Source organism: Filicampus tigris, chromosome 7 (assembly GCF_054856515.1).
Source record: "Filicampus tigris isolate MCC_2025a chromosome 7, RoL_Ftig_1.0, whole genome shotgun sequence".
NCBI lineage: Eukaryota > Metazoa > Chordata > Actinopteri > Syngnathiformes > Syngnathidae > Filicampus > Filicampus tigris.
This window is the reverse complement of record NC_141223.1, coordinates 2,480,001-2,492,678: the sequence shown is the minus strand read 5'-3', so window position 1 is coordinate 2,492,678 and position 12,678 is coordinate 2,480,001. Positions and strand designations below refer to the sequence as shown.

The following is a 12,678-nucleotide window of genomic DNA, read 5'->3' as shown; positions in this document are numbered from 1 at the left end:
CTTAAAAATAACACCATTTTGGGTCAAAAATGGACCGATCCACTACTTGGGTTAATTTCACCCAACTTTCTGGATTATTTTGGGCAGAAAACAGCCCCAAAAATGGGTAGTTTTGTTCAAAACAACCCCAAACGTTGGGCTGGTTTGTCCAACCCATGCAAGGTGAGTCAAATTGACCCAATTAGTGGATCGGTCCATTTTTGACCCGCAATTGTGTTATTTCTAACCCAACTGTTTTTAGAGTGTGAGAAGAAAAAAAAATGCGTTAAGCAAGCAGCTTCAACCAACCTCCTCAAACAGCTGCAGACTGTAAGTGTTGTCGTCGTCAGCAAAGTAGACTATTCCAGCTGGAGTGCTATTTGCGTTGAAGGTCCCCCTCAGCCACCGAAGTGCCAGATTCCTCTGCATGGTGCCCCGGGGGGTTCTCGGGTCCCCGCGCATCTTATAGTTCCTGGGCGTCTCGACATTTAGGTGTGTGTAGTTGAGGCCCGTTTCTCGGAGGAGTTGCGTGACCAGAGGCGTCCTCCTTTGGGAATCCTCCACCAGGATCCAGTGCAGGTTGGGAATGTGGAGGAAAGTGTTCGCCAGCCGCGTCAGCTCGGCCTTTTGCACCGGCCGGCTGTACGTGGGCGTGATGACGTGGATGGTGGGCAGCACGTCGGACCAGGGCGGCGGCCGCGTGTACACGTACTCAGTCCTCACCACCTCCACGATGTCCTTGTCTGAGGCGCAGTATTCCTTGGGGTCTCCCGCCTGGCCGCCCGCCTCCTTCTTGGCCTCAACGCCGTCATCTGCGGGTTGAAGACGACACGCAAAGCGTTAGTGCCACCGAGGGCCGCCCCTTTGTACCCTTGTCTCAGGTAACTTAAACCCAAAGTGGGTAAAGTGTACCTGAGAGTCGGTGGCGGACCGCCAGCCTCCCTGGAATGATAAAGATCTCTTTTACTAGGTGGTGAAATGCTGCAAAAAGTGAAAGCAAGCACTGTGAGAGGACAATGCGGCTGTCGGATGGAGACATGGTGCTGGAAGAGCACGGAAAGGCAGAAAGAAGCCTTTTCATCCTCAAGCATCGGCTTTGGAGTTTCCCCGCATCAGGAAGGGAAATATGGTGGATACGCTTCTCTCATGTTGAAGTGTCAACTCTTATCTAGTGACTCGCCTGCTGTGCTGCTGTCACCGGTGTTTGTGTTCACATGATTGTTGTGAGCGCCGTGCATCGTCAACGGAGCAACGAAAACACGCTTGAATTGGTGAGGCGTTGAATTTTCGTAGCCCCGTTGTCCGTCGAGCAGATACAATCTGTTCGGATTGCAAAAATTGAAACTGCAAAGACAATGCTAAAGAAAGACATTTCAATTAAAATCCCTTCGGTGAAGTGGAAACGGAGCGTGAAGCTTTTCCAAAGCTCAGAGCTAAGGTTCCCTGAAACGTTCCACAGCTTTGAAACGCGACTTGTCGTTATTTGGTATTAACAAACGGACCGTAAGATGGGACATGTCTTCTTAGTGCTGGTGTTAGTGAATGAGACCTCGTTTATCAATGATCATTCCAATAGAGGCGGGCAATTTCTGCGCCGAGTATTTGCATTTTACAGGGATGCCGCTACACCGGGCCTCGTGGGAGCTCTAGCTATGTGGATTTTTGTAATATCTTTTTTTTTGTAATAAAAAATGAATAATAAATAGCCCTAAGCCTGGCTGCATTTAAATTGGTGTCAGCAAAATGTCACCAGATTTATTCAAGTTGTTTATGCAGCTTTCGTTTAATGCTTCCAACTAACAAAGCACCAAAACAACAGAGGAGAGCATTTTACTAAATTTTGCCGGTCCGTCGTTCGTCATTTTTTTGTTACCAACCGAATTGTAATCTTCACTTGGTCAGTCCGTCAATCGGTGCGTCAGAAATCCGTCGGTCCGTCCCCGCACCCTGACCCCAAAACAAACGTCAGCAAAACGGGCGTCCATCAGTGAGAGTGAGAGGCCCGTCACTGGCGGGCGCCGTTAGTGACGATCACACTGATGGACGAAAATCCACTGCCGTCAGAGCTTAGTCCGTTGTTTTTAAAAAAAACGTCCCCATCATTTGTCAATCGTCAGCAAAACGGGCGCCCGTCAGCGATGGATAAAAGGTTTGTAGTAACGGCAGTTATTGAACATGGATGTTTTTCACTGAAACGGTGATTGTGCGTTACCTGGAATGGGTTCAATTGAGAGCTCCTCTTCATTTGAAAACGTTTTCAAATGTAAAAATGCTACGCTTACTGAAGCTATCGGATATCTTTAGACAGTAGCCACGTTTGAACGGCTTTAAAGAATGCATTTTTCCGGCTTAGTGTACAAGGCGAGTTGTGGTCAGGCTGTGGGCAGCCGTGTGCTTGGTTCCACCTCAAGGGACCAAACCAACTTCTTGAGCCGCAACCGTCACGGTGTGTGATCCTGACAGGCGTTCATTCAGCAACAGCGAGGGAGCCACAAGCAGGCTGGAGCTACTTTGACCTTCGTGTGCTTATTTCTCCGGGTTGAGGCAGCCCTTCACTAGAAGTCACAATTTGTCTTCGGTTGATCCTATTCATATTCTCATCCTGTTTCAGCAGGAAACTGTGCACTGCACTGACGATTTCTATTAGAACGCTTTTTTCTTCAGCCCTTTGTCATTACAAATGTACCGTATTTTCCGGACTATAAGTCGCTACTTTTTTCCCTAGGTTTTGAACCGTGCGTCTTATATGAGGGTATGGCTATTCTGTGGATTTTTTTTGTAATTAGTAGCCATGTTTTCTTACTGTATCTTTGAAAATAATATTCCCCATCTTTGATAAAAGAGCAAAATATTGTTTTATGATTGGATCATTTGAACCCGAAACTGAATAATTCATTTTATATTACCGGTATTTCTTTTACATTATACTGGATTTTTTTTTCCTCGAACATTTTTTTCAAATATGACAAATGTCGTAATAGCATCATGGAATGGACAAGTTCAACCTGGGGAGTTCCAGTGTGAATAGGAGTGCCTCGAGTAATTAACCAACAGATTAAAATCGTATCACACATTCATGTAGAAAATAAGTTTTCCATATTTTGACAGATGGGAACCGCCTCCTGTAACCAAGACATGAATGATAACATTGCCGCATCTGAAAAATGAAATTGTACACTCAACAGTGTGGTCACGATGGAGCTGATACAATTATATCTTACAGAAATAGAATCGTTAAGGATATTTATGCTTTTTCATTTTGCCGAGGCTAAAAACAATCTTGGGCAAGAGTTCATCGTCGGAGCCATTTGCACTTGAGACATAAAAGTGGACTTTTTTTTGTGCAGCCCATAGATTAGCACAATCTGCCGATAGCCAGATGTTCACAACAGCCTGCCAGCGAGTATGCTGCCAAAACCTCCAGCTCCTCTTTAGAAGAGCGCACAAAAGCAAGCCTGTGAGCAGTCGGGGTTAAATAATTGTGAGGATTTGGGGGGTTTTGTTTTACACTTCACAGTTTCCTCGCTGCTGCACAGAAGACACTGAAGTGACATTTTGTGTCACTGCATTTATGTTGGTTCTTGGGTATTAACCCCTTGCAATTTTGAGATCATAAATCGAGGACAAAGAAACGCATTGATTTGTGGCCATGTAATTTGGCTTTGTTTACCCAGGAGCTTACTTGACATTTCGCACTGTTGCTTTGTGGTCTCAGGGGAGAAAGATTGGGAGGCTCATGAGTATCAAGTACTAATGAACTGCATGTTGTTTGTGCTCCATGAAGCTAATTGGTAGACACATTTATGATACCAAATGCAGCTTAAATGAGCCCTGCAATTGATTAGCGGTGAACGTCAGTCGGGGAAATTGGGAAAAGGTTCAACCCGAATGGATAAAATACATAAGAGATTTATGCTCGATTAATTGGGGTATTATGTACTATACACTGTTATAGTGCTGTCAAGCGCTAACATTTTTTAAACTAATGGCCAAATTTTCCATCATTAATCGCGATTAATCGTTTGTTTTTTTTGTTTTTTAGCACGTGCGCTCGTGAAAGTCGCCCGAAGGTTAATGTCGCAATCGCTAACGGACACTCCGGATTAGAGCCGAAATGGGCAAGACAAGAACGGTCTAACAAAAAGCGAGTTTTGAATTATTATTTTTTCCCCCCCTGTGCAAAAATTGTTATACGGCGTACACAATTTGAAATGATCAAAAACGTATAAAATACGGGGAAACCGTATAAGTTGACCGATATGAAAGTCCGTCTTTACGACAGTGACTCTCTGAGTTTTGCTGCAAAGTGAGCTGTGATCAGCGGTCACAGGAAGTAAATACAACTGAGTTCATTTGAAAGAATAATAATAATCCATATCCTTAGTTAACGCTTTAACAGCCCTAATTATGAACATAGAAATACAGGATTCTTTTCATTTCTTTCTTTGCACGTCCACCCTATTTTTGGCTTGTGTGTTTCACTGAAAATAATCGGAAACACTTTTTGTTCAAATGAATACACAATGTTGTATTTTTTTGTGTTCGGATAATTGTGCAAAGGATTTATAGAGGCACAGGAGCCCCATCGCGCACTCCACAATGACTGGATAAGTGTCGTCAAGCCGCAATGAAGTCGATGGTCACAGCACGCGAGAGCCTCTAAATAATCGGGCTCCTCGTCTAAACTTGAAGTGCGGTGTGAGGTTCGAGGACCCACTTCAGTCTTCGATATGGCCTGTGGAGTGCGGCTGCAATGCGTACCCTTGTGGATAGCGAGGGGCGGAGCGATAGCGCTTTGGTGCCAAACTGTGATGAGCAGAGTCCAGGGTAGCACGATCAACACGATGGCAAGAATATCTCTTCTCTTCGGCATCTCCAGGATTGGTTATTTGGCTCTGCAATACCTGCGGGGAAACCAAACGCACCCATCATCGGTCACGTCCGAGCTCGTGAGCCTCGAAGCTTGGACTAGCACGGACACATGGAAAATAAACTTCACACTGCAGTCATTAAACATGTTGCTACATTTTACCTGCTAGGAAACGAGTGGTGCATTCACAGCGCCTTAATTAGCATTTAACGACACAGGAGCAGCATAATAAGTGCTTGCGCTCGCCCACATTCACACGGGACCAAATTTGAAGACAATACAACAACGGGGGGGGGGGGGGGGGGGGGAGAAGTGATTAATAGCCTTGTGCTGGTTGGCAGAAGCTACGACACGTGGGGAATGAGATTGTGGAGCAGCAGAAGTTGATAAAAAATAAATAGAGTGTCTCTTAAAATGTGACTGCCAACGAAAAGAAGGTCAACGCCGCAGGAGGAAGCCCTGGAGGAGGAGCTGGTGCCAGGCATGAGCATCATTGAGGAAGGGTCAAGCCCCGCCCCCACTAAAGATATTCTCCAGACAACTGACGGGAAATAAAAGACACCAGAAGGTGCTTTGGCCCACAGCGAAAGTCCAAAAGCAGACGCTGATAAAGTACGTTCGACATTGGCAGCAGTGACGGATGCTGCCGTAGGTGTTTCTGGGCTCTCTCCCATTTTTTTTTTTTTTTTTTTTTATCTGGGTACCTTTAGCGACCTGATTTAGACTCAAGTTTAACCCTTTATAGGACAGTGAAATATTAATAAATTCATCGTAGCAATTCTAGACATGTATAAGGGGCCGAACAAGACTTTTTCAGGCTTCTGTCAGGTTTCCCCTAAATCTGTGATTCCCTTTATTTTCTGTTACGAAAATGAACAAGAAAACATTCCGCCCCTCAAGCCTAATTTGTAAAGTTTAATTTGTCTAACAGATTGTTAAAAGTACACCTCTGCATAACCGCATCCTCATTAACATTAAACCAAACAAAACAAAAAAGAAATATAGATCAACTTACACAGAGAATGACTTCATTAAAGAGAATCAACCCCAACATTTTCTTGACAAGAAAACGCTCGATTAAACAGCCATTTTGCCACTTGCGACTGAAAATGACATCACAGTTGCTTAGGGCTCAGCTAACGACCAGTCGCAGCTCAACTTCAATCAGGTAAGCCGTGATTGGTCGTTCCCTGAGCAGCTGTGATGTCATTTTCAGTCAACAAAGTGACAAAATGGCCGCCACTTGAGATGGCTAAAAACAGGTGGATTTTGCCGCTTAACCTCATATTCCACAAACGCAATATTAATCAGAATGCCGTGTTTAGGCTAATGAAGGCACATAGAACATATTATTGTCAAGAACATTTTTGGGGTTGACTTGCCCTTTAACATTGTTTTTTAGATTTTAAATAAAAAATAAATACATTTTTTTTTTAAAAAGCGCCATTTCTACCTACCATAGTGGATGTGCAAGTAACACTTTACTCTAGTACAGCAATAAAAACATGTTCCCCCAGGCCACGCGCCGCCTGCCACACTATTTGAGAAGGACTGCCCTAAATGAATAGCTAAATTCATAAAGTTCCATTTAGTTCTATCTCTCTACTCATTTTACTTCATTTTAGTGGCAGCTCTCGTGCCTCTCCAACTCTCCTGGATTCACTAATTGCCAAAAAGCCATCGGCCGGCCGTACATTGAGTCGAAGCACCTCACGGTTGTTGTACTGTCGACAAAGGTCTGATGGCTCCGATATGCTCCGCCCTCTAAAATACCACGGCCAAAACGCTGCGACGCAGCAGCGCAAACGGCCCAGCGCACAACGCCAAAAGGGCGGAGAAAAAAAAAAAAGGTCAAGGAACTGTGTTCAACACGCTTCCCGTTAAGGTGCACACAACAAGTGCTGCTGATACTCTTCATTAAAGGACGTCACAGCCAAAACCGCTGGAAACAGTCTAAAACAGGTTAGCATGGTGCACGACCAACAATGAATGGCAAGAAATGCTAGCAAAGTACAAAAAAAGAGACAAAAAAGTTCAAATTAACAAGATTAGCAGAGCTGTTATAAAGATGAAGGTGACACTTGAAATGCCCGAAAAATGTGAGGAAATTTAGGCCTGAAGTTGCCGATGAAGATTTTTTACGGCTCCATGGTTGATAAGATTGCGAAACTGGCAAAACGTCTTGCTGGGGATGGCTTCAACGAAATGACATGAAAAAAAGATCAAAGAAGAAGAGACTGGCCAGTTGATCGGCTTGCAACCTTTGCCAGAATGGCCAAAGACCTTCAAGAAGTGGCTCAAAAGCGGGCACCTGTCTTTCACTGGATCCGCACCTAAGTACCAAATGAGGCAGATTGTAATCAGGCTGGGAGGCTCCGCCCACCAATTGACCTGGCTAGACTGCGGGTAGAGGAAAATGACATCAGCAGCAGGCAGACAGACGGAGCGCAATCGTGAGGACGAGCTCTCCTTTTGTCTCATCTGTGTCCTCAGCTGGAGCATTGTTGTCGGGTAAAGGCCAACCCCTTTTCTTTTCCAGCATGTCATCCTATCATCGCAATCCAAGATAACCTCGGAGTCCTCGCTTTGAGCCCCCGGAGACGTTTTCGCCAACTTGGCAAATCAGGACAGTGCCCGGTCAACTCGCAAGAGTGGCGGTAAACTGTAAACTGGCTTGAATGTCGGTAAATTAGACTAAACACAAATTCCACTGCACTGTGTTGTGAGACTGCAGGCGAGCAGCAGATTATACAGGAAGTGGACCCCTGCGACCGGTGAAGCTTTGAGGGACTGCTTCCAGTGTACTGATTGGAATATATTCCTGAACACACAGGGTCCCTGACAGTAACATGCATTCAGCAGTTGATTATGTCAGTGAGTACATAAACTTCGCTCCGATTAAGACCGTAAGGTGTTTTACCGAGCACAAGCCCTGGATCACAAGCGGCCTCAAGCCACCAACTCAACTTGAAAAAGGAGGCTTTCAAAGCAAAGGACAGAGGTATGATTAGAGCGGAACAACGGGAGCTGAAGCGGGAGATGCGGAAGGCAAGAAGGAGACTTTTAACGGATTATGCGTTGTGTAATTCGCATTTCGGTTTTTTTTTTTGGTTCACCTGTTGGCTAACATGGAGCCGTTTGCGTTTCTGAACTTGGCTCTGCGGGTTTGAAAACAACTTTTTGAAGCGATTCGGCGGCCCCCTCGAAAAAAGCGCACATGACATCCATGCATGTTGTTGTGCCACACCATAGCATGAAAAGTTTTGGGACCCCATTCTGATACGTCCCGTATAATGTCCTTCGTGTACATTACACGGGACGTTTCAAACTATCCGGAAACGGGGATACTTACCCACAGTCAGAACTGGATCATGGCATCGCTGGTGATGCACAGCTGGGAAGCCCACAGAGCTTGCTGGCCGAGCTACGTAGCAGCAACATCATCCCCCGCATCCCCTTCCTCCTCTTCTTCTTCCACGTCCAATCAGAGACGCAGCGCCTTGACCATGTCTGGAGGATGAAGACATTTCATCAGCAATGATGCAATATTCAGACATCAATAAATACCGTTGCAGTTCTATGGTCACGATCCCACGTTTACCATCCCTGGAAGCCCTCGGTGGTTATAAACAGTATGATGGTTTGAAGTCCAAGTATTGTTTGACCTTCCAGGCATATTTTTCCTTTTACTTGAACTTTAAACTGGACTTTTTGGGGGGGTGTTTGACTTTGGAGGTTCCACTGCAACATGCGGCCAACGGATCACTTATCACTTATGTGCCCCTTCATTCCCCTCAAGAGAATGTGCAAAGAGGAATAGTCGAAGATCGCTCTCTCTATATTCGGCCATCTTGTGAAACATTATAGGAGGAGATGAGGTGCTGTTTTGTAAAAAAAAAGTATTAATATCAGGGGTGCTAATAATTGTGGCATATATGATTTGAAATAAAATCATTATTCATTCATGTGGGACAACACACACACACACACACAAACTGAATAAGTGAGCCTGAATTAAAGATTGGATTTTACTCTTGAGAAAAAAAAAAAAGTTTGTTCTTTATTATTTATAGACAGAAAGCGATATTATTAGAAGCTAAAGAACACATAGACCAGGGGTGCTAATAATTATGGAGGGCAGTGTATAACAGCCTTTCTTGGCCATAAACAGTTTATGATCAGTGCGCTAATACAGTACCAAGCCATTACTTCACATTAGAGAGAGGGAGGCCGATGTTTTTTTTCAGGACCAATAACGATTATTGGCAGTAAAGGTGGCAGATAGCCGATATTTGGAGCCGATATGCATTTTCAGTAAAAAAGGAAAAATATTGGCGTCAAAATCTAAAAAAAATACATTGAAATGTGAAAATGTTTATTGAACAATTTTTCAGATTTGATTAATGTTGATTTTTTTTTTATCATTATTACACGTTTTTCACAATATGCAATGTAAAATGTATTATACTTTGTTGCAAAATTCTAACAGAGTTTAGGGAGCTTCCAGTCTTAAAAAGTTTCATGCAAACTTAAATAATTGCTCCCTATGGTTTTCTCACGTACGTAAAGTTCTCCAAAACTTCCAAATAAGAGAAATGTTAAAATTTCACTTGTCTTTGTTTCGATTTCAAACAAAAACAAAAGTCTCTCAGAGAACTAGTTTATCCTTGAGACCCCTCGACTAGTAAAGAAAATGTGACATCGCCGGAGATGATTACCCAAGAGTACACCGTTATTGTTTGGTGGGAACAGTTTGACAGTGGAACAGATGAATTAAGTATTTGCTTTGGGAACAATTCATTTTTGAGGTTCCGTTGTGTTTGAAATCACATGCGTGGCAAATGCAGAATTACTGCGAAAGAGTGAGCTAAACGAGGCTTGCATACGATGGAGTAAGATCGCTGTCAAAAAGGCATGTCCGTGATTAAAAGCACCAGTTGCCACTGCTACACACAAATGCTGGAAAGAGATTTTTTTACAATATCTCCACAATGATCTACATTGTTTCCCCCAAAAGTCTCACACGGCATTTTGCATCTGCAATTTTCTGACAATCGTAAAGGGCGGAAGAATACATTTTAAAAGTAGGTGTCTTGGCATTGATAGTTCCAGTGCGCCAGTATCTAGAACAGTCTAATACTAATGCGGCATTCACATTTTCAACTTGAGTTCACCGAAAGGTCGCCCGCATGCTGGTTGGGTATATATCTCATCAATCCTATTCGCACCTGGAGGCTCTTGAAAATGTGGTGCTCATGAAGTGAACTCACATTTCTAAAAATAGAAACGCAGTCAGATCAACTCTGTATGAATACTGTGCAAAATGAACCAGATACTTTACTCTTAATTCAAAAATCAAGACTATTGAACTGTCTTCCTTATTAGATGAAGTGGGTAACTCAAACTATATACTGTATGGGATTATGCAAAATTGTTTAAAAAAAAAATCTCACGTCTTTTCCTGCACAACTTGGCCCAATTACCGCAAATGCTACTTTTCAAGCTTGATTTAGGCTACCCAAGAAATCTTGAATAAGCCATTAGCTCTGATTGATGGCCCGAGTCCATGCCAGGACCAGCCTGCCTCGGCAATGATAAAAGATTTAGGAGCACCAAGCCTAAGGCAGCTTGTTTTCTGCCGATAACCGCGGGGGAGAGTGCAGCCCGCCCCGAACTTATTCTGACTAATTCATCGAGCCGCTCGCTCAGTCGGGCCACGTTTTCAATGCGGGACCTGGTGGGAGCTCCACGCAGCTTCCCATTGCAATCTCGGAACCTCCAGCAGGACTGCAGAGTCCCTGCCGCTCAAAGCGGTCGCCGCCGTGACGCACTCTGGTGTTCGTGTCATCTCGAGGGAAAGAGGTGATGGCATCCTTTCAGATTTTCAGAAAATCGCGTGTCCGGCGCAAGCTGTGGAAAGGGACTTGCATATAATAAATAAGGCGAATCATACCACCAGGGGGGTGTACAATTTAGCAATAAATGACAGGGTGTCCTCAGTTTACAATGGTTCCGACATCCGCTATTTTGAAGTCACGAACAGTGTGAAATGAACGCCATACTCCATCACTGCCGTAATTACTCTTTTATATTTATGGCTTTTCGGACAGTTATTTACTGTAATTAGGAATTTACTATGCGTCAGGATAGGTTGGTGAGTGAGTTAGCTAGTTAGAACGGGACTCCGTCATAAACTAAACTCTCTCTATTTTCAAAGATGAACAGGAGATGCCAGTGCAACAAATTTGCACAGCGCTCACAAATTGTATACATTACTTCTTAATTATTCATGCAATTGTTTTCATTTCAATGAATCCTTGTAAATATAGATGGCACCTGATCTATTTATTTATGTTGTGCCGCGTTAACTAAAATGTTTCTATTGAGCCAAGCCACACGAAAATGTCACCCCAAAAAAAAATATATGTACAAATATATATATAAATATATACACTGTATGTAGAGCTAATAGTTAACAGTGGCCAAAATGGCTTGTGGCTGCAACTACTAATCAAAGCGTTTCTTTAATGACCCTTTTGCATCCATACCCATTCATGGTCTCTCTCCTTTAATGTTTTGGTGTAAATGAGAAAATGTTCAACCTTTGCGTGTATAATAAACAACATCAGCCATGAAGCGGTCACTTTTGCTGAAAATGCAGTGAATCGATCCATACAAAATCTCTTGCGAGTCACTGGGAGTGATTCATGAACGTGGACTCAAACGCTACCAGGGCAAGAACAGCATTTATCTCATTAAACGGTGGACTCGGAGTTCACTGCTGATTGATGACGAGCGCTCGTGACACGTTTCGTTGTGCACGGGCTTATTAGGCTTTGGTACGAGGTCAGAGGTTAGCAGTGGGAGATTCCAGATTCATTAGCCAATTAAAGTCTGCCTTCTGAGTGCACGTTTTGAGATGTTCATCTTCTCTTCATTACACCTTCTTCTTCTCTCTCAACTGAGTTGGGAGCACTGTAACGAGGGGTCAGGGCCTGGACCTCTCCAAAGACGGATTCCCTGGCGTCTAAGTCCTCCAATTATATGCCCATGTAAAAGGAAAATAGAAGTGATTATGAATTTGATCATTGTTAATTAAACCGAGGGGATTTAGATCCGGCGCTGCGTTTGAGAAGTCAAGGTTTTTGGGCAACTGCCGCCAGGAGAATAACAAAGCCAAGTCGAGGCTTTTCTTGAGAAAAGTGCCAGTATTTACCCTTTTTTTTTCCCCCTCAAACTTGCGAAACAGCTCGATTTACAAGTATAAAAGTATATAATCCAACAATGAATAATAAAAGGTGACGTCAATGAGCTTGTACACTTAGCAGTCACTCAAAAGATTAGTGTGGACTTTGCCATATCAGCAGTTTTATCAGACTGATATCACTTTAACTGGCGAGTCATTTAGAGAATGGTTATGAATGACTTTTTTTTTTTCTTATATAAACCAGACATCTTAAAAGAGCTTCCAATCGAATGTTAGAGTGAGCATTCGATTACGTTTCCTGTATCTACCAGTTGAATTCCTATAAATTGACAAATAATGATTTTCTTTGTAAAAATGATTTGTTAAATGTTATTCAATAAATAAAAAGCAAATGATCAAACATGCAAATTAAATAAATAATCAGAAAGAACAAAGCAAAGGATGGGGAAAATCCACCCACAACGACCCCCCCCCCCACGCCCCCGCCAAGAAAACACATTTCTAACACTCAAACTAGCGACCCTGAATACTTCAACGCTCAATGGCATATTTTTTTGTGAACCAATTTAGATAAAAGCAGAAAGTATGCACTTCAGTTGCATTTTGATTGTTTAATTTCCAA

The 12,678-nt window shown here is 43.3% G+C and overlaps 1 protein-coding gene across 7 annotated transcripts in view; it reads right to left on the bottom strand.

The window, feature by feature from the left end:
• Positions 1-12,678, bottom strand: part of b3gat1a (beta-1,3-glucuronyltransferase 1 (glucuronosyltransferase P) a) — a 66,031-nt gene that overhangs the window by 10,050 nt on the left and 43,303 nt on the right. The window contains exons 3-6 of one of the 7 annotated variants that reach the window (XM_086035876.1): positions 8,202-8,359; positions 4,741-4,883; positions 892-960; positions 289-791 (exon numbers count right to left, since the gene is read on the bottom strand). In XM_086035876.1, coding sequence (XP_085892002.1) covers positions 289-791; positions 892-960; positions 4,741-4,852 — 684 coding nt within the window. In that variant the 5' untranslated portion in view covers positions 4,853-4,883; positions 8,202-8,359. The other 6 variants (XM_086035882.1, XM_086035880.1, XM_086035879.1 and 3 more) reach the window with 6 other exon arrangements.